General features: G+C 36.9%; 2 protein-coding genes across 3 annotated transcripts in view; both read left to right on the plus strand.

Annotated features, from left to right (window-relative positions):
- Positions 1–40: 40 nt before the first annotated feature.
- On the plus strand, positions 41–5,296 carry tfb2m (transcription factor B2, mitochondrial). 2 transcript variants are annotated; one of them, XM_077238989.1, is made up of 9 exons: positions 41–192; positions 694–1,159; positions 1,238–1,329; positions 2,507–2,660; positions 2,805–2,953; positions 3,196–3,285; positions 3,386–3,448; positions 4,301–4,452; positions 4,557–5,296. In XM_077238989.1, exons 2-9 carry the CDS (start codon positions 715–717, stop codon positions 4,741–4,743), a joined length of 1,332 nt encoding a protein of 443 aa, XP_077095104.1. In that variant the 5' UTR covers positions 41–192; positions 694–714; the 3' UTR covers positions 4,744–5,296. The 2 variants fall into 2 exon arrangements, with proteins under 2 accessions (XP_077095104.1, XP_077095105.1); XM_077238990.1 differs by having other exon boundaries at positions 69–192; positions 4,310–4,452.
- Positions 5,297–7,059: 1,763 nt separating this feature from the next.
- The window catches only part of cnsta (consortin, connexin sorting protein a), a 29,951-nt gene continuing 10,010 nt past the window's right edge, over positions 7,060–27,000 (plus strand). Inside the window, exons 1-9 of the mRNA XM_077238991.1 lie at positions 7,060–7,167; positions 13,123–13,528; positions 17,558–17,700; positions 20,053–20,083; positions 20,419–20,505; positions 20,588–20,699; positions 22,050–22,071; positions 22,201–22,279; positions 25,603–26,159. Of these exons, the coding sequence (XP_077095106.1) occupies positions 13,201–13,528; positions 17,558–17,700; positions 20,053–20,083; positions 20,419–20,505; positions 20,588–20,699; positions 22,050–22,071; positions 22,201–22,279; positions 25,603–26,159 (1,359 nt within the window). The 5' untranslated portion in view covers positions 7,060–7,167; positions 13,123–13,200. The remainder of the gene's footprint in view (positions 7,168–13,122; positions 13,529–17,557; positions 17,701–20,052; positions 20,084–20,418; positions 20,506–20,587; positions 20,700–22,049; positions 22,072–22,200; positions 22,280–25,602; positions 26,160–27,000) is intronic.

The raw sequence follows: 27,000 nt of genomic DNA on the forward strand, positions 1-27,000 counted from the left end.
CACTCCTGATCAGCATTATATGTTGGGACGTCGCTGCGACATGACGTACGTAGTGCGCCTCGCCAATAGGATTACGAAAGCAAAGCATCGGGTCAACAGCACGCGGGGCTCAATGTCACGGACGCGCGTGTTGCGCAGCTTGAATGCGCTTCATTAATGTAGATCCTGTTGAAAAGAACCGCATCACTTGAGGTTAGTTTGGGTTAAAATTGTCTTAAAATCTATAACCAACAATCTGCATGTGCAGGAGAGACAGATAGTTAACGAGGACGTCTGCTGCAAAAGCGTAATGTAATGGTCATGTAATATGTCAGTCAGTGCCATTGTTTTGTCTCAAGATGCACACCAGTAGTGTTTTTTTCTAAGGCATGTTCATAAAAGCTACATAAATATCCTTATTGAACTAAGCCTAATCAGTCTATTCAGATATAGCGAATGTTAAATGGTTATTTTTATAATTTATTTTAAGGTTTCCTCCCACACATATTTGAACACTGAAAATATCATTTTTTTAAATAACATTTTTCTAGTTAAGTTCAGCTATAAAATATATTATCTGTTACAGTTAATAGTACTATGTTTTTAGCCCAATACAGTAAAACGTCATGAATGCAGTAAGTACAGAAAAGTTATAGTTACATAAAACTGTTCAGGTTTGGATTTGAAATGTTACTGTATATTATATGATTTCAGGCTTCAGGCTTGTTGGTCATCATGGCAGCATGTGGAGGATGTAGGTTCTTTGTCCTGACTTCAAGAACTCTATGTGGAACATCAAGATCTGCTTCTCCATGCGCTTTACCTTTGACTAAACACAGTACTTTGTCCACATCTGCGAGAACTTGCTCTCCAGACTCATTCTCCTCCAGCACAAGGAAGACCCCGGCACAGGTGGGCAAACCAGAGCTCATTACTCCATCCTCAGGAGGCGTTCAGAGGAACCTCTCTGCAGTCGCCGTGCCTCTGCAGGGTCAGTTTCGCCCCCTCTGCCGGTACGACCCGTTAGATTTGGGCGATGTGGATGAGAACACGCAGAAAGCCCTAGCCTGTAAACACCTGAGACGGTTCATCGTAGACCCTTCCCTCGCAAGAATCGTGACCGACCACCTCGCCAGAGATATTGAGGATGGGAAAGCTGTTATATTTGAGTGTAACCCAGGTGTGTGTCTGTCAACTGCTAATTGAATGGCATCAGTATTTGTAGACGTGTTCATGTGGGGTTTGTCTCTGTCCGTAGGTCCTGGCGTATTGACACGTGCTTTGCTGAACAGAGGGGCTCAAAGAGTGGTTGCGTTGGAAAGTGAAGCAAACTTCCTTCCTGAGCTTCAGGTAGACCTCTGAAATGATCTTATCTCATTCTACTCACTGTCAGATTTTACTGGATCCATTTCCTAATAAATAACATGGGGATGGGCTATATGGCAGAAATATCATATCACGATTGATTCATGCAGGATCACGACGATCCACGATTGTATCACAATTCTTTTTCATGTTGGTTTTTAAGGGTTTTTTGTTACTGAGCAATACTGCTAAACTAATTTCCCTATTAAAAAAAAAGCCTTACAAGGTAACATTAACAAAACATAAAAGAAAAAAGGATGAAAGATCGTTTAGGGCAAAGTTGTGGTGAGGGATATGACCAATCTACTTTCACCTTATTTTTTTTAAAGTTTTAATTTTTATTTTATCTGCATCACTCACTTACTGAATCGCAGTCTGTTATGTGTACTTTTACTTTTTAAAAGAATTGTTAAAAGGCTTATTTTCCAAGTTAGGGAGTTTTGTTGTAATAAATGTGTATATATAACACGTACACTACCATTCAAAGGAGTCTCACCATGGCTGCATTTACATGATCAAAAATACAGAGGGACAAAAACGTAAAACTAAATATTATTATAATTTAAAAGGAAAATTATTCCTTTGATGCATAGCTAATTTTTCAGCATATTTCACTTTATTTTATTTCATTATTTTATCTTGGTTATTAAAATATACAAACCATAGGGTGAAAGATTTCAAAAAAGATACAAATGAAATTATTAAAATATTTAGGGACAGTAGGTCTGTTAGAAGGCAGCATTCAAGAAAGAAATTGAATAATCAGATGAGAAAATAAAACTGCATATTCTTCACTGAATTAATTAAATATGCATCAATTTTTATTAAAGCTACAATGGTTATTCTGGCAAAAGTAGTTAAAGATTTTCTCTATTTCTTTTGTGGTTTTATTCATATTAACAACAATAGCAGCAGGTATATTAAGTTGCTGTCGGCTTAAGCCTTTATGATTTTCTCCCAACTTTTTACTTTCACTTAATGATTAAGAACATCATCAATGTCACGCTAGTGTAACCACAATAGAGATAATAATAAAAAAAACAGCCATAGAACTGCAACTGATAGAATGTGTGCCGTAGCACGATACCGTAAAGACATTTTAATCTTTCACAATCTAATATCTTCATATCACATACCCCTATAATAACCCTTGATCTTAAAGGACCTGGAGAGCAAAGTGGAAGGGCAGCTGGATTTGGTTCATTGTGACTTCTTCAAACTGGATCCCATCGGCCACGGCAGCATGAAACCCCCCGCCATGTACTCGGAGAAGCTCTTCTCTGACCTAGCCATCTCTGAGGTACCTTGGTCAGCAGGTTAGTGTCACAAACATTCAGATTAATGTGGCCAAAAAGAAAGAAAAACACCGATAGCACAAGAATGAGTTAACAATCCTTTTAAGCAAGGCATAAATATGTGGTTTGGATAATGCTTTTTCTGTCTTTCCATTTCTGAAACAGATGTCCCGGTGAAGATTGTGGGGATCTTCTCGCAGAGGAATGAGAAGAGCATACTGTGGAAGCTCCTTTACAACCTCTTTGAGCGCCGTTCTATTTTCCGCTACGGACGTGTGGAGTTGATCATGTTCATCAGCAAGAATGAATACATGGTTAGCTCACAACTAAAAAGTTTAAAGGGTTATTTTTTTATGTAGTATGTCACAGTGCAAAGGCAAATTCCAGCAAAATGAGAGTGTGCAAATGAAACTCTCAATAGCTTGAAGATGACCTGTTTTGGAGATGGTTGGCAATAACTAATGACAGCAATGAAGCCAAGCAATATAAGAAGCAAGAAAGAGTTGGAGCTTTCCAGTTGGATACAATTATGAATTATGATTATTTTCTCTTACAGAAACTAGTGGCCCGTCCAAGAGATTATAAGAACTACCTAGCTTTCGGTGTTCTCTGGCAGATGGCCTGTGATATTGAGTTACTGCATGAGGTGAGACATTTTATTATTATTTATGTGTTGTTACCTTTTTTGGGAATAATTTATCAATTAATGTGTTTGTACTGTATTTCTGCTTTATCCTCATTACCAGGAGCCATTGTCGTCCTTTCTGACTATAAGCAGGAGTAATAAGAAGTCCACATCAAAGAGCACTGTAAGTATTTTCATACAAGTAATATCACTCTAGGATTCTTTATCTGTTTATATTGTATTAGTGATTCAAGAGAGGCACTGTGTCGTCATCATCAAAAACCTTCTGTCCAATTTGTTTAGGATTTTATTTGTGTTTCTTCTTGAATCAGTCTGAATCGATCATTGAAGTCATTGGTCTAAACAAAAGACAGACAACTCATTTTACTCATTGAATAAGCTCAGATTTATCACTCACTTATGAATTGCAGGTAATGTCTTCTATTTTAAAATGAGCTGAGAAACATTAGTCTGTTATGTGGACTTTTAGTCTGTAATGTTAGTACTATGTATTAGAGCTGCATGATTCTGGATAAATTGACAATCACAATTTTTTTGTTTAAAGTAGTGATCACAATTCTCCCATGATTCTAAATGGACTAAAAAAAAAAAATTATCGGTGAATTCTAAGTGCCATGAGATTACCTACACAAAGCAATAAATACGTGGGCGCTTTTTGCCCAAAAGTCTTGAACGTGCAGCATTTATGAGAACAGGTTGGAAAAAGTGACCTCCTAGGGCTCCGAACGTGAAGCACCACACCTCTGACAAATCACAGGCAGGCTTATGTAACAAATGTTTTTACTGTCAATTTTAAATAATTTTATGTATCATTGCTAAATAAAAGTAGTAGTTTCTTTAAAAAAAAATTAAAAAGTATATTAGAAAAATAGCATTGGCTGCAAGTCCAATTTCTTGAATGAAGAGGTTGATGTCCTCTACAAAAGTTAAGCTAGTATTCCATGTTTTTTTGGTTTTTTTTGGTTTAATTTTGTTTTAATTTAAATGTTTTTTTGATTTGCCTTTATTCCCCCAGACTTCCCAGAGTGATAACCTGTGTTTGGTGCGGTTAACCCCACGTGAGGACTTGTTTAACTCTCACCTAACTCCCTTGAATGGCAGCACTCTGGTTTTGATGGTGAAACAATGCCTTGTTAAAAGGAAACGCAGATTGATTGAACAAATTAAGTAAGTTTATTACCTGTATTTGTATACAAACTAGAATTTCTTAGTGAACAAACATATGTGAGTGGTTGTATGCATTTACACCTTTGGTCTGCTGTCTTCCAAAGCTCATGGAGTCCTGGCAGTGGATCAGAGCTCAATTCAAAGCTCTGCTTCGTTGACGACACAATGACAGGCGACGTCTACCCTGACGAGTACAAGCGTCTCTTTGAGCTAATGGAGCAGTCAGGAAACTTCACTGAGAGCTGGCTTTATGAGGAGATGCTGGAAACCACACACACTGGTCACGCCTAACACCACCTGGGACGCATTACCTACAGAGCTAATCATGGATGAAATATAAAAGACTTTTATATTGAAGAGACGACTAAAAGCGAAAACACTTTGCTTAAAGACACCCTAAACCTTAATGAGGGCTAATATTTAGACAGACTTGTCTATGAAAGACTTTACATTTCGATAAAGTTGTATTTAGTAATAAACTGTGCACTGGAGAAACTGTTTTGGTTGTCAGTGACTGTTGGTTGGATACCTTTGGACAAGTTTGGAGGCTTTTGGTATCAAAAAAAGATTTGCAGAGAGATACTGTTCCTATTGCTGGAACCATGAAGCCAGTAACTTTGTGCACGTACTAAAAGTACACCAAATGCCTGCTTGATCTCTTTGATAATTAAATAATACTTCAACAAACAGGAATAAAAATCCATTTGTAATCATAATGATTACATTACCAAACCCTGTTATGATGTAAATTACTCTCATAATGTTTTTTGTTTTTTTTCATGTTTGAATGTTTGTTGTACTTAAATATATTAATTTTTAATAAACTACAAACAAATGTGAAAAATGCTTGGTTTTGGATCATCAATGTTCATGATCAACAGAGATGTCCAGAGAGTTTCTGTGGCTCAGCTAAACAGGCCAAAAAGTCTATTAACTATCATTATTAATTTTAATTATATTAATGTCTAATTAAATCGTCCACAAATGTATAAAACTGATCAGAGATCAGGTAAACCCCTGAGACACGTGTTCATTGGTTCCCAGTGTCTCATGATTCATGGGTTGACAGATCATCGCCCCCAAAGGTGAACGGTTGAAATTTCGAAGTGTTTCCAAACAGTTATGACTGTTATAAGCTACCTTTACATGCTCTGAAGTTTCTCTGTAAAAGTGTTCTTTCAAATACACTTACTGTATGCAGATTGCAAGGGGAAAACAAATAAACATCAATGTGTTAAAAGTGCTGTGTTTAAAAGGGATAGTTGATGAAAATTCTGTCATCATTTACTTTTCCTCGTGTCATTTAAATAATGACTTTCTGTCTTCTGTGGAACAATTCTCTGGCAATTTACAGTAAAGGGTATAACTTCTGCGATCTTTGTAACTGTAATGGGGCGGCCTACGAACTACTCCTTGTGAGTCTTGAAGCTGGCTTCTGCCTGATAAAACTGCAAACTATCTTCAGTAAAAACTTTCTTCAATTTATTATCATTCTGACTCTTGTCTTAGGCCCTGTCCACACAAACACGGGTATTTTCAAAACCGCAGCTTTTTTATGCAGTTTGGCTTTTCGTCCACACGCAAACGCAGTATACGTTTTTTTTGAAAACTCCTGCAGGATGAAGATTTTTATAAACTCCGCGCCAAGGTCTTACTAGCCTACGAAACCTCCAGATTCCAGGCAGGTGTTTTGAGGAAGTGGAACAAAACTCTGCAGGACAGTGGACCTCCAGGACCGAGTTTGGACACCCCTGTTTTAAGCAAACCACAAAAATAACTAATGTATTGCAACATTTATCTGAAGGTTTAGGCCTACCAGACGTCTAGCTGTCATTGGAATATCCGTCTACAGTATTCATTGAACTTTAGGAAGTCTCAAAGTGAGCCTGGTAAACATGTAACCACTAACATAAACACTCATCACTCTTATCTGCTAAATAATCGGAATGTCTAACTTTTGTCTGGTTTATGGTATTTTAATGTTTGGGTAGGACATCCTGTACTTCAGCATGGAAAACAACATCGGCCCTGAATAAGTGGAACATTGTTTTTTCATGTTAGATCGCAATGCATTAACTAATGTTAAAAAAACTTACTAAAATTACTAAGAATGAACTACTAAATTATTACTTAAATTATAATTTCATCCACAAGGTGGCATAGCCTACTATATAATCAAACAATGATCCTCTGCAAATTTAAGAATCCTATTATGGTAAAGACTTCATTCATAAATATTAATTGTTACATGTGTGGAAGGTTACCGAATAATTGACTGTAAAAATAAAAAATAAATATCAGCTTCATAGATATGTGACGTATGGTGACGTACACGGCGGACTGGCGTTTTGGGTCCTGATCATGGTCTTGATTGAATATTAATTAACTTACATTCCCAAGCAACAGTAGCAAGACGCGATTAATATTAATCAGATAAAGACCTTCAGCTGAATTACCCGGATGAGTTACAGGAGAGGAGCTGTGCCATAGAAAAATATACGTAGATTCACCCTCGACCGCTCCAATATGGCGGACGTCGGCCGCTCATGAGGAATCTATGAGTATCAATCTATGAGTTGCGCAGACAGCTGAAGTACCCGGATGAGTGACAGGAAGAGCTGCGCAGATGTGCAGCAACACCAAACACACATCAGCCGACAGCCAAGAGCGCGGTTGCCTGTTCATCCGAATTCAAACCACCTGCCCGATCGATCTGTAAGTGCTGTCTCTTATTTTTAATGCTATATTCACGAATGAGAATTGCCGCTTGTGAAAAGCAGAATGAAACGAGCAACTTGTTGAACTAAAGGCTTGATGCACATATGATGCTATGCATGTTAGCGCTTGAATTAATGACAGCTCCTTCTGCTCTATCCGTACCACCGGCACCTTATGTGATAAATAACACTTCTGTTAGAAGTTAGACACATGTGGTATGTGCAGTGATGAAAGCGGCTTTTATTAGAGCTTTAACGCTTTATGAATATGACAGATGTTTTGATGCATGGATTCTGTGTGTCTATAACGTTATCACGATGGACACCCTGCATTATATAATATCAACATCTGTTTTCATCCAGCTGCAGCATGATCTGTGTTGATCCCTTTTAGTTTATAGGCATAAATATGACAGGAAAAGTGAATGGGGATTGAAGTTTAAGCATTATGTGAAGTGTCATATCATGTGTCAAAACAGAATGAGTTATGTCTTGATCTTACTTTACTCAGAGCGTGAGCTATGCATGTTATGCCAAAAATGTTTTGTTGTTTAAGTAACTATCTTTGTGCTCTCAATACAGTGAAATCGATCACTGTTGTTGTGCTAGGAAAGCAACCAAGCCAGTTAACAGTGTCATTTCAATGTATCGACTCACCACAGAGGTCACAACCTTTCTTAAAGGTCAAATTTTGACATTTTTGCTAGCCTGCACTTTTCTTGTATTATCCTTACATATTATAAGTAATAATAAGTGATAATATGCTGTGAGTTGGTCATTATCATAAAATAAACAACATCACAGTGATGCAACATGATCTTGAGCAACATGTCATCGTCTTACTCAGGGTGGATGTTGCTTTTATGTACAAAATTATTACCAAATGAATATTTAATATTCATTTCATAATAATGATAACAATCATTCTTTAGAAATATCTGACAGCTTATAGAGTGCAACAGTGCCCATCCACTTTTTTAATGACATTGGTTCCAGAAGTATTTTTCCCATTCAGTTTTCTTTTAGGAATTAAAGACAGATAGATAGATATATTACATTTATTGCAAAATATGTAGGCTTAGCTATATTATTATATGTAAACATTTAAGTAGTTTGAGAGTGTAAAGGGAAACTATGGTTGTGTTCACACTTCTAGTTTGGTTGATACATTTAGTACTGTTTTGCTCACGTTCACACTCATTTTTAACACTTAATCTAAAAATAGAAAACAAAAAAGTCTTTATGACGTATATTTTCTCGACGGAACTTGTCGAACATCCAAAACAATGCTGTGTTCTGGGCTAAATGCGCTCGCTGTATGGTCGTAGCCTACATATGATGGTATTTTGTCCAGTTTTTGGTTTGTTTACATGTCTTTGGTCAAGTGTCAACACACGATGTCTCTACATCATTCACAGTGCATAATGGAAGTGAACTGGTGCTAAAGTGTTCTTTTTGCTCAATTTACTTGTTGTGATTCTCTGATTAGTGGAATTTCTTTGCAGAATCATGGGTAATGTAGTTTTTCTATCACTGTTGAACTTGTTCAAATAAAAAATAAGTTCTAAATAACGCATTTTACGGCTTCAACAAAAGCATTTACCATCAAATAACAATTTTGTATCTCACAGTAGGTCTGTTTTTAAAGGTTTACTAAGTTCTCGCTTAATCAGTTCCCTTATGGAGAAAATGCATGGGGTTTTAACTTCTGGAGCCCGACTGTTGCACTCTGATTTTGATTAGTCAGTCATTGCAACAAACAATCAAAATATTCCATGGAACTGAAGTATAATTCATTAGTATGTTAATTAAATATCAGAAATGTATTCTATAACATTAAGGACGTTTTAGTATTACTTCCGTTCCCATTTAAACTTTCGGTTTGAAATCAGAATAGTTCAAACTCCTTAATAAAGGATTGAGATGGATTTCAGAGATGGGTTTGAAGAACGCTGTGTGCGTGTCAGTGTCAGACACATTTGTGTCTAGCTACTCCAGTCATGCTTGATATTAAGGCTGAATAAACCTATTTCTCATCTCTCTCTCTCTCCCATTCTCCCCGCAGGCTTTAATGTTTTTAAAAGAGCTAATGAGAAACTGCAGCTGTCTTTGATTATTAATAAATTCTCTCTTTAAAGAAAGCGGATGAATGGACATGGCAGCTCACATACCCAAATTTCTGCTTGCCATAACATGACCAACCTCATGTTATTCTGGCTGTGCCCTTTAAAGGTGCTCTAAGCGATGTCACACGTTTTTTAGGGCCACAAAATGTTTTTGTCACATACAGCAAACTTTTCCTGTCCCCTGAACACACTGTAAAGAAACACTGTCGCTCCAGACACCCCAGGCTCCAAAAACGGCAACAAAAACAAACTGGGCTAACCCGCACCATGAAACATGACAAACTGTTCCAGCCAATAACCGATAAGAAGGGTTTGGGGGGTTAGTGCGCGGATGAGGAGGAGGGAGGGTCTAGCTAGCCTCCGTTTTGTTTGACAATACTTCGAACGTCAACAAGAAGTGATGTCACCCAAGATCGCTTAGAGCAGCTTTAAAGTGTCAACTACTAACTAGTCACTAAGAATTGATGCAAACCCCACATGTGTCAAGCAGGTTTACCTGGCCCTTCTCGATGATGTGGTTTTCAATATGTGTAGGTGGTGTTACACCAGAGGCACAGATCTGATGGTCTCCAGCTCACTGAGTCACTATATGTTGTCAGAAAAGCGAATAAACGCCTGAGGTCTGCTGTGAGTCACTCTGTTCTTCTACAGGGACAAATAACATCAGTTCCTCTAAACAAACAACCAGGTTTCTAATGACTAGAGTTTCCTGCTTTATAATGATTCATTGGTAACATAATAAATTATAATTTATTAAATAATAAAAGGCAAATTTAATTAGCACATTTAATACGCATTGGTAATTAAAAGTGCTTTAGATAAAAAGGATTTAAATTAAAAACAAAAAACAAATAGGGGGGGGGAAATTAGCTAATACAATTAAATACTGTGTTTGTGGCTAGTCCATGTCCATTTAGCTTTGGGACCCTCTAAATATTTGTATATACTTAAAAAGAGACTATAAATATGGATGAGTCATGTTGAAACATAAACAGATTTCTTTGTCCTATTTAATGTACTCAAATTTATTTATCAGTCAATTCCATATGTCTTTAAATCTTTATCCTCCCGACCTCTGAACTCAAAACAGTGAGTTTTCACTCATTTACTGAATTAGTCTAGTATTAGATGGAGTTATTATTTTAGTGGAAAAATAGCTTTTATTTTTTGTTTTTATTATAATTTTAAATTAAGTTTTAGTATGTTCTTTTGTCATTTTTATTAGTTTGAAAGAATTTTTTTTTTCACATTTCCATTTAGCGTTAATTTATATTTATTTCAGCTTTAGTTTCTGCAATTTTACATCAACTTAATGTTATCTTAATGGAACTAAAGGCAACATTTCTAATTTCTAAAGTTTTATACATCTAGTATTTTTTTTATTATTATTAATGAAAATTATTTTAATAGTTTTAGTTAACAATACAACACTGGTTTTAGCTCAGTTTGTTCACTTATTGCACTTTGTTGTGCCCTAAGCATTATCATTGCACGCAGTGACCTATAAGCATTCATTCATTCATTCGTGTCTGCGGCTCCAGAATCCCCCTGAGCAGATGAAAAAACAAAACAGGCAGTCTGCTTTAAGATCTGTAAGATGCTGTATGATATTGCATAAGCTCTGTCATGAGACTGTATAGCAATAAGCATGATGCTCTTTCTCCTTTAACAACCCAATGGGGACCATCATGGAGAATCTCCATGGTGTATGAATTCACCATTCAGGGGAGGCAAACAATCAGTATGAGAGAGAGAGATAGTATATAGAGCATTTTCTGCATCAGTTTATTACAGCAGACTAAAGGGACACAGGACAGCAGGTTGGTGCTGATATCTATGTGTTTATCGAAGGCATGGTATTAATTTTACACAAATTTGTTTCTGTTTGGTTGTGACCCAAATGTTTACCTGCGTCATTTGTTCAGCATGTTTGTATGAAAAGGGTTGAATCCATTGAAGAAAAACTTGATTCAGTGATTCATTTGTATCATCACTCAGAAATGTTTACAGAAGTCTCTGAATTTTCCATATGCTAAAATGTTTTAGTTTAAGATGCTATTGCTGAACATGGAATGAATTAGGGCTGAAACGATTCCTCGAGTTACTCGATTACAAAAACTCCTCGAGGCAAAAACTCTGCCTCGAAGCCTCGTTAAATTCCTGAGTAAAATTTAATTCACTATACGCGGATCTACTATAGCGCGTGAAACATTTTGAATTTATTTGGCGCGATGTCGGAGAGCAAAGATGTCCATAAACGGCAGAGAATGTCTAAAGTTTGGATTATTACATACTTAAAAAGGAAGAAAGGAAGAGAACAAGGTGCAATGTGTCTACTGCGAAGTAGACCTGGCATACCACAACACGACTTCAATGATTCAGAATCTGAACCGAAAACATCCACTCCATGCTCTCACCAAGCGTCACTGAAACATTAACCTAATGGTGTGTTCACACCGAACGCGAATAGAGCGTCAAATACGCGTCTATCGCGTCTAGTTAGACGCTTAAACATTCGCTCGAGTTAAAAATTTTCAACGTGCGCGGAAGACGTTCGCGTCATTCGCGACGCCCGGCGCGAATGATGCGTCTATTCGCGTCTTTGCACTGACTTTGTATGTAATCTACTCGCGCAAATAATTAAATTTGCGTTCGGTGTGTGAACCCCTTCACTCACACACACACACAGACAGAGACACACACGCATGCACCCTCGTCTCTCACGCGTCAGTCAGATCAATTGCGGCAATGCATCACATATGCTTAAACTTTCATGTAGCCACGCAACAATAATTTCAGCATGCATTCACTGTATACACCGCGACGTGATGGAGGAACAAATGTTGTTTTGCAGTCTTTGCGAGACCTTGTTTGTATGTCACGTCTTCCAAATAGTTACAGACAACAACAAAAAATGAAATTCCCCAGCCTGCTTCTCCAAATCCACTTGTACTTTTGGGGAAGACATTTTAATTGGCTACCAAAGTAATTGAGCATAGAACAATGTTGGCACTTATACTAAATGGGTAAAAATTGCAATAAATAGGCCTAGTTTTGGAGCCAAATGTTGGAGTTGAAATAAGTTTTTTTTTTTTTTTGAGAAATAAAAGCCAAATGCTTGATCATTTTACATACACATCATTTTCGTTGTGCATTATTTGTTTTGGTTGATTAAAAACACACACAAAAATGTATCCGATTACTCGATTAATCGATCGATTAAGTGCTAGATTAATCGATTACAAAAAGAATCGATAGCTGCAGCCCTAGAATGAATTGTTACATTGGTACATATAAATGAAACTACTTTATTGTAGTTTATCCTTTATTTAGAAAGAAACATGTGTTGGTTATTTCTATTTTTCTATTGTTTAATTATTAGTGTATTTCACTTCTCATTGAATGGAACATTTAAACTGATTATTCAATGTTGGTTCTTTGGATTTAATATTTTGGGGGGATTATATATAATATAATATATAATAAAAATTAATAAAATAAAAAAGAATTTATAAATGTTTAATATATTTATTTACTTTAGTCAATAAATATACATCAAAACAATTTATCTCTAATGACATCATACAAAATGATACCAAACATGAGCTGAAAAAAGCACATTGATGAAAAACCTATTTTTCATTTTACCTCTGAACAAAGCAGAACAAATGGAGATATCTCAAGAGTTTTGATTCGTGCACTGCACTCAACCAGCATGAAGTGGAATTATGGGTAAACTATGAGTCAGTTCTCTTAAAGGCCAGCGAGCTCTTTTCTTTTCATGATGGCTCATGGCCATTAAAGTGTCCCTCTGATTTGTTCTCCAGCGGCTGAGCGGGAGTTGAGTGGCTGTGAGTCCTGCAGGGGTTCGAGAGGATCTTCATGCTCTCAGTCAGCTGGACCTTATGGACGACGGACAGTGGCAGAGCGATGGCCCAGTGAGGCGGGCAGGACTAACCGACCCCGACCTCCTAACCGACTCAGAGTCCAGCCGCAGCCCGGACGAGAACCAGAATCGACTGGTGGAGGAAGCAGAGGAGGTGGAACAGGGGCCCCGTGGTGGGCAGAAGCCCCTCAGACAGGATAACAATAGTGATGATGAAGATTACGACAGCTCCAAGGTGGAGGACGAGGAGGAGGAGGAGGAAGAGGTGGACAGTAACAGTGGCGCATACTCTCCAGAGCTGGATGGACACATCCGAGACTCCCCGACACCCAGTCCCAGTCCTACAGGTAACACTGTCAAACAGAGACAATTAACAGAACACAGTTTAAAAAAAAAAAAAAAACCTGGAGTGCGTTTCCCGTACAACAACGAAACTCGCTCGCTGCATGCATAGTACGATCCATCGTTACTAGTTCCTAAGGCTTTTGTTTGTCAAAAACCATATTTTCGCAAATTTGGGGTTTCTATGTACTACTCAAGACTGTTTCGTAACCTTTTGTTCACAAATTTGGTATGTGATTTAGAAATCTGTCATCAACCCAAAGTGTGAATCCTTCTGGTTTATGACACATGCAGCTGTTCTATCATATTACAGTATTTATGTAGCTTTCCATAAACTATAGTAAAATACTGTTTGTTCAGAAGTGCCATGGCACATTTTGGTTCGTTTTCGCATGTCATTCCTTATTAAAACGGATTCTACAGTGCATTAAGGCCCAGAGCAGAACCAGTTAATCAGTCCCAAAGCTTCACGGAATTAGAGCACAATGTGAGATCTCCTCGTGTTGACCTGGAAGCAGTCATCCCAAGTTAAATGGATGTGTTGTTGAGTCATGTGTCAGTGCATGTGCGTGAATGTTCTTCCACAGTTCTCACACAAATACAAACCGCCAGCCAGTGTTGCCAACTTAGCGACTTTGTCGCTATTTTTAGTGACTTTTCAGACCCCTTTAGCGAATTTTTTTTTAAAAAGCGACTAGCGACAAATCTAGCGACTTTTTAGACAAACCTCAGTAACCTCCAGATGTTGCCAGTAGCCTACTGTCCTGCGAGCGTGAGCTCTTGCCTTCTCCCGACCGTCTCTCTCTCTAACGGCTTCTACCTTGTTCAGTGAATGGCTGAGACGAGCAGCACATTCATTTGTTGAGCGCGCGCCAGTTTTTTTGTTTTTCCACGGACTTGTCACTTATCTGCTTCTCTTTTTTTTATTTTTAAAGAGTTTTGTTTGACCATTTTAATTTCCGTTCTTTTCTTGTGCTTATTACTTGTAATAATCACTATCACAGAGCTTTCACCCAGTTCCCGAACTCTCTCAATTCAGATAATTTTACACATATAAAAAAATGTAGTCATTCACTAGCCTATATCATAGCTAACCTACTTGTTCTATTGTCTGACAAAAATAATATAGGTAATGAGAACAGCTTTATTGGACATTCATATTATATTATATTAAAAAACAGAATGTGAGGATGAATTTATAGAGAAAACATATTAGGCATGGCAGAACGCAAGTACGACGCGATGACGTCATGAATATGCTAATTAGCGTATGACGTAATTTAGCGACTTTTGGGGGAAGGCGTTAGCTACTTTCCTTTGAAAACAGTTGGCAACAGTGCCGCCAGCTCGCCTAGGAGTTAGGCCGTGTGTCCACCAAAGCATTTTTAGACAGCTGAAAACGCTAGACGCTCTGCTGAAAACGCCTAGCTGTGGGCGCTTGAGAGCGTTTTGGCAGCGGTGCGTTTTTTCAGTTGAGATGATTCGTTGCTATCATACAGAATATCCGCAGCACAGTTTACTTGTGATTTCGTAGATAATTTGTTTCATACTAAAAATTTATTTTTCATCTATTTTGTTCGGTTAGCTCTGCTGGTTGATGTCTTTGTACAGGTAGAATGTTGTGACAGTTGGTCGGTGTGATATTTGTCCCTCCCTTCCTCCACTGTGATTGGACGGCTGGGTAAAAAGTGACAGTGATGAGCGCAGCGTTTTACCCAAAGTTAAACATTTTTCAACTCTCGGCGACCAGTAAAAAATGCCGGGCACTCAGCGCTTGAGCGTTAAATACACGCTCAGCGCCTCGTTACGCTCATGGCGTTTAAAAAACGCGGCCCTCCCATTGAAAACAATTCGAATTTTACGTCAGGAGCGTGAAAAAACGCTTTGGTGGACACACGGCCTTAGTCTGCGCAGGTTTTTGTTCAGTCAAGTTCTCATCTGCTGTAGTGAGAATTTCCAAAGGAAGAGCTTGTCCTTTGCCAAAGATTGGGAAGTTCGTGGCATTGAATCATTACAACATATTCAAGAGTTCAGAGAATCAGTAGCAAGTCAATAAGATTTCTTTAAGCACTATTCCTTAAGTCACATAAAGAAATGAAGCTTGGTTACTTTATATGCCAGTCAAATGGACTTTTTCTGTCAAAGTTTGCTAGGATAAATTAGATTATATGCTACTAATCAAAATCTTTCTGCTTGGTACATTCTGGAACCAGGTCACACTTATATACAAAAACACAAATTACTGATACTGAATCCTTGGACTTTAAATTGTTTCTGAGGTACAACCTAGTCCAAACAGTGTCATCCTGAATGACATGAATGCATTTATTTGTCATTGGCTTGATCAGGCTGTGGGAGGAGAAGCATTTCTATTGTCTCTGAGTCGTCAGGCACCGTGAGTAATAGTGCAAGACTTTTGTTTCTAGTTTTGCTGTAGAGCGAGTTATTGTATCCCATTGTTGTCGTGCACCTTTCAGACAGGTTTGAGTGGCATGAATAATACGGGCCAATCTCTAGAGTTAGATATATCTGTGTTGATGTACAAACACTGGATGCTGACGATCCATTAAAGGGATAGTTCACCCAAAAATGACAATTCTGTCAGTATTTACTCACCCTCATGTTGTTCCAACCCCTTAAGACCTTCGTTCATCTTCGGAACACAAATTAAGATATTTTTGATTAAATCTGAGATCTGGATCACTCTTCCATACTCCTCCATAGGCTTCTTCAGGGATTGAAACTTGTTCCCCGAAAAGTTATTAAAGACATCGTTAAAATAGTCCAAGTGACTACAGTGGCTTAATCCTTAGTTTATCAAGCGACGAGAATACTTTTTTTGCGCAAAAAAAACAAAAATAACGACTTTATTTCAACTATTCATTTCGTTCTCTGTGGGCCTCGAGTCAGTTCACTAGTGTAATAGCGCAGTGCTTCTGTGTTGTACGTCACACAACGCATCACACACATGACCAGCGTCGGCCAATAGTGAGCCTACGCGTGACATAGCACTACGCTATCACTATGGGTGAACTATCCCTTTAAATTTAAAGGGACATTTTAGATGCCTGTGTGTTAGATGTATTGTAATGAAAAAGCACTTTAGGTCTTAGGGGCAGATTACATGACACCGCTTTCAACTAAAAACGTAAAATCTTTTACGTGTTTTGGCCGTTCATTTACGCAACAATGTTTTTTTGGGGGGCTGAAAATGCAAACTTTTGTATACGGGGTCTTAAAGTGTGAGTTTTTGAAAATGATTCTGTTATTGTCTTGTGTAAACTACACAAACGTGAATATGTGAAAACAGTGATATCATGCGTATGTTCAGTCTATAGGCACATAGTGTTTCTTTTACTATGTGACATTGCCAACTACTGGCCTGGCAGCAAAATACAGCGGTTTTAGTCGCGGATCGGTGTGAACGGGGATCGTTTTGACGTTATGCGCGTAAAATGCAAAGGAAAACCTTTCCCATTTTTAGTACATCTTTGTCATGTAAACATACCCTTAGATAACCACATCAGAGTTATTAACGTTAACTAAAATTAGAACTATAAAAAGAAATGTGTTATATAACACAAAGCTTAAATAATATGAAATAAATGATAAAAGACTAAATTAAACTTTTAAAAAACTAAATTGAAATTTTGCCTTGACAACTAATTGAAACGAGTTGATATTTGAAGCACTCAAATTAAAAATGGGAAAAAAGAATAAAATGGAAATATAGACTAAAACTGAAATAAAATTGAATTAAATATTAATAGTAATATGTAAATAATAATAATATGACAAAACCACATTACAAAATGGCTAAAAATGAAACCTGCAAATATAAAAATAAAAGACAATTCACAATATTAATTAAAACTATAAATAATACTAGTGTATAAATAATACTAAAATGAAAATTTAGGTCAATTGAAAATAGTAATTATGCTGAAATGCCATACAGTTAGTGTTACTCGAGTGAAACCATAGTCAATTTTCAGTGTCAACACTTTTTAAAGAGGATGTTGTTGTTTTTCCAGTGTCAGAGGGTCTTGTCAGCCCTGAAGGACCTCCTCAGGGCGTTGCTGGATCCCCCCAGGGCTTCGGACGCCCCCTGTCGGCATCTCTCCAGGAGCTGGGGGCGCAGGGAGACCACCCTCTTCTGCCACACTGCCTCCATCAGGTCTCATACTAATGTTGTTTATCTCCTTTCTTGGGGTCTTCACAGGGCACTTAACCTTGGGTTATTGTCATTCTAAACCCCGCTTTAAACCTCGGGTAAAGGAATATTTTACACATGTAATTTAAAAGCAGGGTTAGCACCGTTTTTGCACTGCAGGGTGCATTGTGGTGCCAAACATGTGCAGGGTGAAAGAACATACGGTGTCAGATAATTTCGACTAGATGCTTAGCAACAATCACATGTTTAAACAATAATTTCAGCATTTGCTGACAGAAAAAAAAAAAAAAAGTAAAATGGTACGAATAGTACAGTCAGCTATATATGATATGGGACAGATGAATGCTAGAGCTTCTATGTTAACAGGTCATCCAATCAATGACACTGACACCATGTATATGCAAATAAGGACATAAATCCAGGGTTTAAGAATGTAAAATGTGAAACGGCAGCTAATGAATACCCAGGATTAATTTTTAACCTCGGGTAAAGAAGTATGAGCAGTGTGAAACGTGAAGCAAGATGCAGGATTCAGTTTATCCGGGTTTAGAATGAACCAGGGTCAACTATTTGAAGAGTGAAAACCCCTCATGCGTGTCTTTCTGTTCGAAATTAGTTATGAGGTGTTAAATGAAATGTTGTTAAAGTAAATGTCATCTCTCACCATTCATTCATTAGTGTGTGATTGTTTGTTTCTAACAGACTTTAGTTGGATTTGATGCAGTATTTCATTTCACGTGAATGAAAACAAGGCTGTAAGGGATTGATGTTTAAGGTGTTGAGTATGTTGTACAAAATGATAAATCATAAAAACATAAATATATTTAAAAAAAATTCTAAATAGAGATTTGGATGCACTGTCTATTTTGGGCAGTGAGATGTTGATTGGGCTGTTGATTTTGCTAGCATAATTTGATTTTTAAAAAAAACAGTAATATTGTGAAATATTATTACAATTTAAAAAGTTAATATATTTTTAAATGTATTCCCTGTAATGGCAAAGCTGTATTTTCAGCATCATTACTCCAGACTTCAGTGTCACATGATCCTTCAGAAATCATTCTAACATGATGATTTGATACTTGGTTATTATCAAGGTTTTGAAACAGTTGAGCTGCTTAATATTGTTGGTGGAGACCATGATAAAAAAAATGAATGATGAACAGAAAGTATAAAACAAAAGCATTTATTTGAAATAGAAATCTTTAGCAGCATTACAAATGTTTTTACTGACACTTTTGTTCACTGAAGGTTTGCACCATCTACTTCAGTCTAAACTGTGTGTGTGAGCCAGATCACGAGATGAATTTGCCTGGACTGTTCCACGTGGTTCATTAATAAGCTTGTGTTAGTCTGTTGTTGCTGTTTGCCAGTGCTGATAACATTGACTGATAGCACAACATGAAGTATCTGATAGGAAGCAGAATAACCAGCACCTTAAATGGTCAAGCTCTATTAAATGTTTATTTGAACTTGACCTTATTCAACATGTTTTACAAGAACTAGCTCAGATGTGCAGCTGGGTCTGTATCATCCTGAGGAGAGGTTTAGAAGGAGCTAGAAGACGACTGTCGAAACTGCTCACATTTATTCCCCTGTGGATTTTTGTTCTTATAAGAGATTTTAAAAGAACAAATCCTAGATAACTGGATTTTTTTAAACATAAAAACATTCAGGGTACTACATACGCTAGCATTAACAATAACAACCAAGCTCCTTCCCCAGCCCACCCACATCATTTATTGAAAGTAAGCTGCAAAAGTGGGTCGTTCAGAAATCGGCATATGATCCATTTTCATGTTAACACATGACCTTCCATGTTTATATGTCTGTTCAGGCTGTGAACGGCAATTTGATCAACGTCGGTAGAAGAGATTTTGAATGATTTAGTGATTAATGTAGTGATTTTCACCCTGCAGCAAGACTTTACTTTGCAAGGAGTTTTAAGAGAGCTGATGTCATTGAGTTTTACTCAATGGGAACGAGTCTTTGCACCTCAGATAGCAATAATATGCATGCAGGTGTAGAAGAATAAGTTAAAACGACTTGTTTATCAGTACAATTACAGATTGGTTATGCAGCATGTTTCAGCTGTGCATCATCTGTATAATTATTGGCAAATAACTCATTAACAATCATTATATAATGCTTAACAGATCAGTAGTTGATATAGATTCATATATGAAATGTGATTCGACGTTTCATCACCATTTGAATGTACTTCAATAACCTCCATTATGTAGTAGAATACAATTTATTATGATGATTTCGAGTTACTGTAGGGTCTTACCTAATGATGCTCTTTACTGTGTAATGTGATGATAATAACTCAAGGCTAAATTCATTCCTTTACAGATTGCAGAGTCATTTATGCATGAGGAGGACTGTATCCTTAATGTTTTTATTTGTTCACATGTCTAATAATAATAATAATACAAGGCACTGCGTAATGGTGTGTTTGAACAGCCTTTGGGGTTTTATTGATGCTTGTTCCAATTTATACCCCATTGCCTGTGTTATTGTAACAGAATCAGGGATTCTGCAACGTTTATGGATATAGAGCTTTTTATTGTGTTACTTTTAGTGCATTACTACAGCCAGTCGTCGTTCTATATGATAGTATTTGACTGGATCATTCTGCAGGTTCGGTGTTGTAAAGTGCATTAGTGCTCTGGGGTTTCCCACTTGCTGTAGTTTTTCCTGAACCAGAGCATTTTCCAGATGAGAGAGCAGTCAGATTCATCCAGTTAGAGAGACTCTATCATGAACGTCTACTGTCCAACCTCTCCGCTCTACAGCAACTGTGGGGTAAGTGGCTTGTGGTTAACTGTTACTCAGACGTTCTTCTCGATAGAACACCTTTTAACCTACTCTCTGTTTCTGTGATCAGAGAGGAGATGGAGTTCGGTTGGCCGGTGTCAGGACAGGCGAGAAGACGGGGACGGTGACCTGGATGCTGAACACCTGGAGAAACTGAGACACATCTGCAGAACGCACAGGCAGTGAGTGCACTCTACACATACACGCTATGTTAATTCAGCCACAGAACAGATCAACTTTATTCATTCATTTTTATTTTATTTCTTTTTTTATTGCACACTTCATTAGTTCAGTCACAGAGATCAGGTCAACACTTTTGTTTTGCTTTATTTATGTTATTTTTATTTTATTGCTACATTGGATCAGTCACACCGATAAGGTCAACTTTATTTTTTAAGTATTATTTATTTATTTTTATTTCATCGCACACTTCTGTAGTCCAGCCACACTGATCAGGAAAACACTTTTTTTTTAATACTACATTAGTTTAGTCACACAGATAAGGTAACTGTATTTATTTTATTTTTTTATTGCACAATTTAGTAGTTCAGCCACACAGATCAGGGCAACGCTATTTTTTTTTATTATTTTTTTATTGCATGCTACATTAGTTCAGTAACACAGATAAGGTCAACTGTATCTTTTTTATATATTCTATTTTATTATTATTATTATTTATTTATGTTTATTTTATTGCACACTTCAGTAATTCAGCCACACCGATCAAGGCAACACTATTTTATTTTATTTTTTATTTATTTGTATTTTTTTGTATTGCATGTTCAGTCACATAGATCAGGTCAACTATTTTATTTTATATTTATTTTTATATTCTTTTATTGCATGCTTCATTAGTTTAGTCACATAGAGAAGGTCAACACTATTTTAAGTTATTATTTATTTTATTTATTGCACACTACTTTAGTTCAGTCAATATTTCAGTAAACCATTTTTATATTAGTTTATTTATTTTAGTTCTAAACTACTAGCAACTACTTTGTTAAAAATGATTTTGCTTCCCCAAAAGTTTTCTCTTTATAATCTATACTCTCTTAGATCAGGTGTCCCATGGAGCTTGAGCTCTATAAAAATATGTTAGCATTGCTGTAAATGGAGTACAAGTAAATGTTTAACCTTTCGAGCCACTATACAATTTAAATACGGGGTAAAAGCTGTGTCTTTCTGTCCTATTAATTTGGGCCAGACAGTTTCACCGGCAGCCGCACCTGAGCTTCTCTCTTTCCCCTGCTAAATTTAGCCAGTCTGTTTCTCATTTCTGCACTCTAGCTGCAGTTCAGAGTCCTGTAATGGTTTAAACATATGGCCCATTGCTGTGCTTTCAGCAATTTGAGACAAGTGATAGAGTTTCAGTATGGGAAATGTGCCGTGCTAATATTAGATTCCCGCTGAGCGGAGCGACCTTAGATTTGCACGTCGTCCCTCTACGATTGGGATGAAGAGAAAAAAAAAGGTTACTACAAGTCCTTAAGATGATTTTGACTGACACTTCACTATTTCTCGTCTTTTTTCAGACCTGCACGGAGTATTGAGAAGGTAAGACGGCCTCTTTGATGCACATGTTTGAGACTCCATGTGGATATGTATGTAACCGTAATGGGGGGGGGGGTTGTCACGTTTAAAGAACAGAGGGTGAAAGTCAGTTTTTTTTGTGTGTGTTCATAGTGTGAGGTGTCCAAAGTGCAAAGAAACAGTGTGATCAGAGAAACACTGGGAGGAGAGCAAAACCTTTCATGCAGCTCAGGTGAGTTTATTTCACCAATGACAGACCCGATCACTTAACTATAGGGGGGAAACCAAGTCATCGTCTTGGACTTTATCAATCGCTTTATCAATTTAACATGTTAATTGTTTAAAAAATATATATTAAGGAATTTTCTTACCATCTGAGCAGTTATAACAATTTGATGTATTTCTGTGAAAAACAGAATATTCAGCGTGAAATAGGGCAGGACTTTTAAACATCAGGATTTGGTTGGATAAAAACATGTTAAACTGTTATATTATTGATAAATAATGTTTTTCCTCATTGGTTATATCAGCGCAAAGTTGTGGAGAAAGTTATAGTATTTTAATAAGCGTTTATGTAAATGAATTTGCACTGAATTGTGGCAAATAAATTACTTAATTTTATTTACTCTAATTATTACCCTATTTACTTTCTTAATAAATGTTAGTAAAATTGATTCAAATAAACATTTGTTATTTAATTTACTCATTTAATTCATTTCATATTTTAATGTTATTGGTTAACACATAGTCTAAAATAAGTTTAATAGATTAGACCTTACAGATTCCTTTCAAGAAATATATAGATTTTAATCTAAATTAAATAAAAATAGAATTAATTAAATAAAGCAAATAATTTGTTTCAGAGGTAAGTTGCAATATTGTAATAGATGTTTCTGAAAATATATTTTCACTGAATTGTGGCAAATAAAACAACTTAATATTTATTAAGAATGTAAATGGGGTAAATAAATTAAATGAATTGATTCAATTATGTATTTTCTTAACTTCTAATATTAAAATATGAACTGAATGAATTAAACACCCAGTCTACGTGCACTTGCTAGATTAGACTTTACAGATTCATTTCGAGAAACAAATAGATTTTAATTGAAATTAAATAAAAATTAATTAAATACAGTTAAACAACCTTATTTTACACCTAGTTAAAACCTAGTCTACTGTACATTTTGACCTTACCAATTCCTTTCAATAAGCATTCTTTCATCATCTATGGACAGGATAAACACCGTGTCCCCTTCAAGTACACACACACACACACACACACACACACACAGAAGTTCAAGTTAAAGTTCCCTTCTGTCCCTCCAGATCATGCTCATGATCATGCCTTATTGATGAGACTCTTTCTCACTAGCTCTCACAGCTGATGTGGTGCTGGGCTATGTTACCTGAACACTGTGTTACTCGCATTGAGTTCCATGACCCGGTTTCACTTTTACACGCCAGGCATGGCAGCACCACACACACATTTTGCCACCTGTTCTGGGATCTGCTTGGCCGGGACTCCAGCAGCAGGTGCATCTCACCCTACGAGACACTTGAGTTAGAGATTGATGGCATTCCCTCGGCCTGCTCATTCATGCAGAATTCAGGTCCAAAGTTCATCCTAATACCATGCCTCCTGTTGTTAGATGTCACTGTGGCGCAAGCTGTTAGTAAATCTGCTCCCTAAACTGTAGGAAGACGGCAGGGAGAGTGTAGTTTTGTAGAAAATGAGTGGTGGACTGTATCATGCCCAGCGCTGGTTGACATGTGTCTTTCTCTGAGCTCTGACTGCAGCACAGCGCCTGGCATGAGTTTATGACCACGAGAACAGTCAACAGTGTAGTCCTGCATTATTGTTCTGCAGGGCTTCAGGCAATAGGGCCATGATGCGTCGATAGTGATTGATCGTCTTCCATTGATCTGTTCTGTTGTACACAAGGGCCTGATGGTCAAATGACCACGTGGCCGTTCAACTCAAGGAAATCATACACAGTGTAGGCAGGAGGGGGTGAGCAACATCGGGTATGTTCAGTTCCGAATAGTATACCACTATAATAATCATGCTAGTTCATTTTCCTTTTGGACATTTGTATACAACAAACTGGTAATTATTTAAATTATTACACAGACAGATAGACAGACAGACAGACAGACAGACAGACAGACAGACATATATGTGTAGATATATATGTGTAGATAGACAGACAGACAGACAGATATGTGTAGATATATATGTGTAGATATATGTGTAGATAGATAGACAGACAGACAGACAGACATGTGTAGATATATATGTGTAGATATATGTGTAGATAGATAGACAGACAGACAGACAGACAGATATGTGTAGATATATGTGTAGATATATGTGTAGATATATTATATATGTGTAGATATATATGTGTGTAGATATATATGTGTAGATATATTATATATGTGTAGATAGATAAATGGATAAATACGTATGTGTGTGTAGATATATTATATATGTGTAGATAGTTGATAGATATGTGTAGAGAGATAGATGGATAGATAGATGGATAAATATGTGTGGATAGATAGATAGATAGATAGATAGATAGATAGATAGATAGATAGATAGATAGATAGATAGATAGATAGATAGATAGATAGATGGATACATATGTGTGGATAGATAGATAGATAGATGGATGGATGGATGGATGGATGGATGGATGGATGGATAGATGGATGGATGGATAGATAGATAGATAGATGGATGGATGGATGGATGGATGGATAGATAGATGGATGGACAGATGGATAGATGGATGGATAGATAGATAGATAGATAGATAGATAGATAGATAGATAGATAGATAGATAGATAGATAGATAGATAGATAGATGGATGGATACATATGTGTGGATAGATAGATAGATGGATAGATAGATGGATGGATGGATGGATGGATGGATGGATGGATGGATGGATGGATGGATGGATGGATGGATAGATGGATGGATAGATAGATAGATAGATAGATAGATAGATAGATAGATAGATGGATGGATGGATGGATGGATGGATGGATGGATGGATGGATGGATAGATAGATAGATAGATAGATTAGACACACTATATATATTAATTTCAATATATTTTATGAATTATATTTGGGGAACTGTTTCTCTAAGAAAATTGTATGTAGTTATTAAATATTGTTTTAATAATTGTAAAATATTAAAAATATATACATAATATGATATTATAAAATTGCATAGAATAAAAAAATGTACATTAAAAACTAGATAAAATAGTATTAACAATACATTAAAAATACTAAATAATTATATTTATTTAAGAAATTATAACTGGACTCCACTTGCATAATTAAACAGTGACATGATATTGATGAAATGTTGAGTTTGAAATATTTGACGTATGTTATTTGAACAAAAATCAGACAATATGCTGTACATACTGTGCCGTATGCAGTATGATGGTATTCCATAATGAACCCTTTACTCCCCAAAAAAGTTTCATTGGTGTATATGACCCATCTTCTCTCTCTCCGTCTAAAACAGGGAAGGCTATGGAGGATCAGAGTACATATGAGGAACAACAGGAAGTCATCCGTCCTGAAGACTGTAGCAGCCCTGCCCCACAATCCCACCAGAGCGAACATCAGCATGACCCCTCCCCCTCCTCGGACACACACTCTTCCTTCTCCTCAGCCGGGACGCACGGCTCCTCCTCTCCAGCCTGTGAGGATTCAGGAGCAGAAGAAGAGAGCATAAGTGTGGCAGCTTCCCACAGGGATGCCTCACCGGAGCCTGAGTCTCCAATGGACGCTGCTCAACCAGGCAACGTGGAGCTTCAGACGGACACGATCGGCCCCGGAGTGGTGATGGAGGGGACGGGGGACACTGTGGACACGGGGCAAGATGTGCCACACGCAGGGGAGATAGAAGAGGCTTTAAAGCTGGAGGAAGGAGGTGAAGATCAGGAACCTCAGGAACATGATATTCCTGAAAATACACCAGAGTTGGAGCTAGAGGAGAATGGGAATGGGGTGGAGTTGTTGGATATTATTAATGTGTCTATGCTGGATGACATGGCCAAGCGCATACAGGTGGAAGAGGTGAGTAACAGAGATTTTTCAGTCAATTTAGTACAAATTCAAAATGACTAAGAGGCTTATGTGTTATTTTGTGCGTGGCATGGCTTTGTTTTGAGAATTAGGATGATTTCTAATCAGATTTGTTTTAAAAGTCCTTCTAATGTTGCCCTTGAGCAACACTTAGATTGGAAATTTGGAAATTTAATATTATGAATAGTATCCACATTTGGCAGAGATTTAAAGGTTAAGCATGCCCATCACCAAATGCAAAAGTCAACCTACAAATGGTTTGCTTGCTTACAATTCTCTGCATAGTAAGTTGAGAAAGTATATTAAATTTGGAAAAATTCCACACATCACCTTTTAAAATTGTTTGTGAAACTTTAAGATTTAGTAGCTGCTAGCATCCCTATGCTATATCATCCAGTGATGTCAGAGTGATGTCATCATCTTACATAGCATACCCTCATCACCTCTATAACTGCATTGTAGTCATTTACTCAAAGGAATACTCCAGGTTCAGTACAAGCTAAACAATACTATAATTTTGTTTTCTGAGACAGATTGACTGAGACCGAAACCTTGCTGTGCAATAATAATATCATCCTTATTTCAACCGTGGTAAATTGTGCATGATAGGAATAGAAAGGGAATCCTGTTTATATCGATTTCCACCTATAATAGTAGTCCCAATGCTAAAAGGTCGATTTTGCAGCCAATAATATATCAACAATAACTTATTTTTTGCACTAAAGAATTAAAATAACTGAGGGAATCAAGATTGTTATAATAATATAATAAAATATATTAAGTAATAACATTGTATGATTTTATTAAACCTAAAAGAATCATAATAATAATA

This window comes from Siphateles boraxobius, unplaced genomic scaffold, assembly GCF_051911475.1.
Source record: "Siphateles boraxobius isolate OS27281-9 unplaced genomic scaffold, OSU_SipBor_1 22, whole genome shotgun sequence".
Taxonomy (NCBI): Eukaryota; Metazoa; Chordata; class Actinopteri; order Cypriniformes; family Leuciscidae; genus Siphateles; species Siphateles boraxobius.

Coding starts and splice junctions, on each gene's coding strand:
- tfb2m (XM_077238989.1), top strand. CDS start 715: ATGGCAGCATGTGGAGGATGTAGGTTCTTTGTCCTGACTTCAAGAACT. Junction 3,286..3,385: donor ATATTGAGTTACTGCATGAG/GTGAGACATTTT, acceptor CCTCATTACCAG/GAGCCATTGTCGTCCTTTCT. Junction 3,449..4,300: donor AGTCCACATCAAAGAGCACT/GTAAGTATTTTC, acceptor TTATTCCCCCAG/ACTTCCCAGAGTGATAACCT.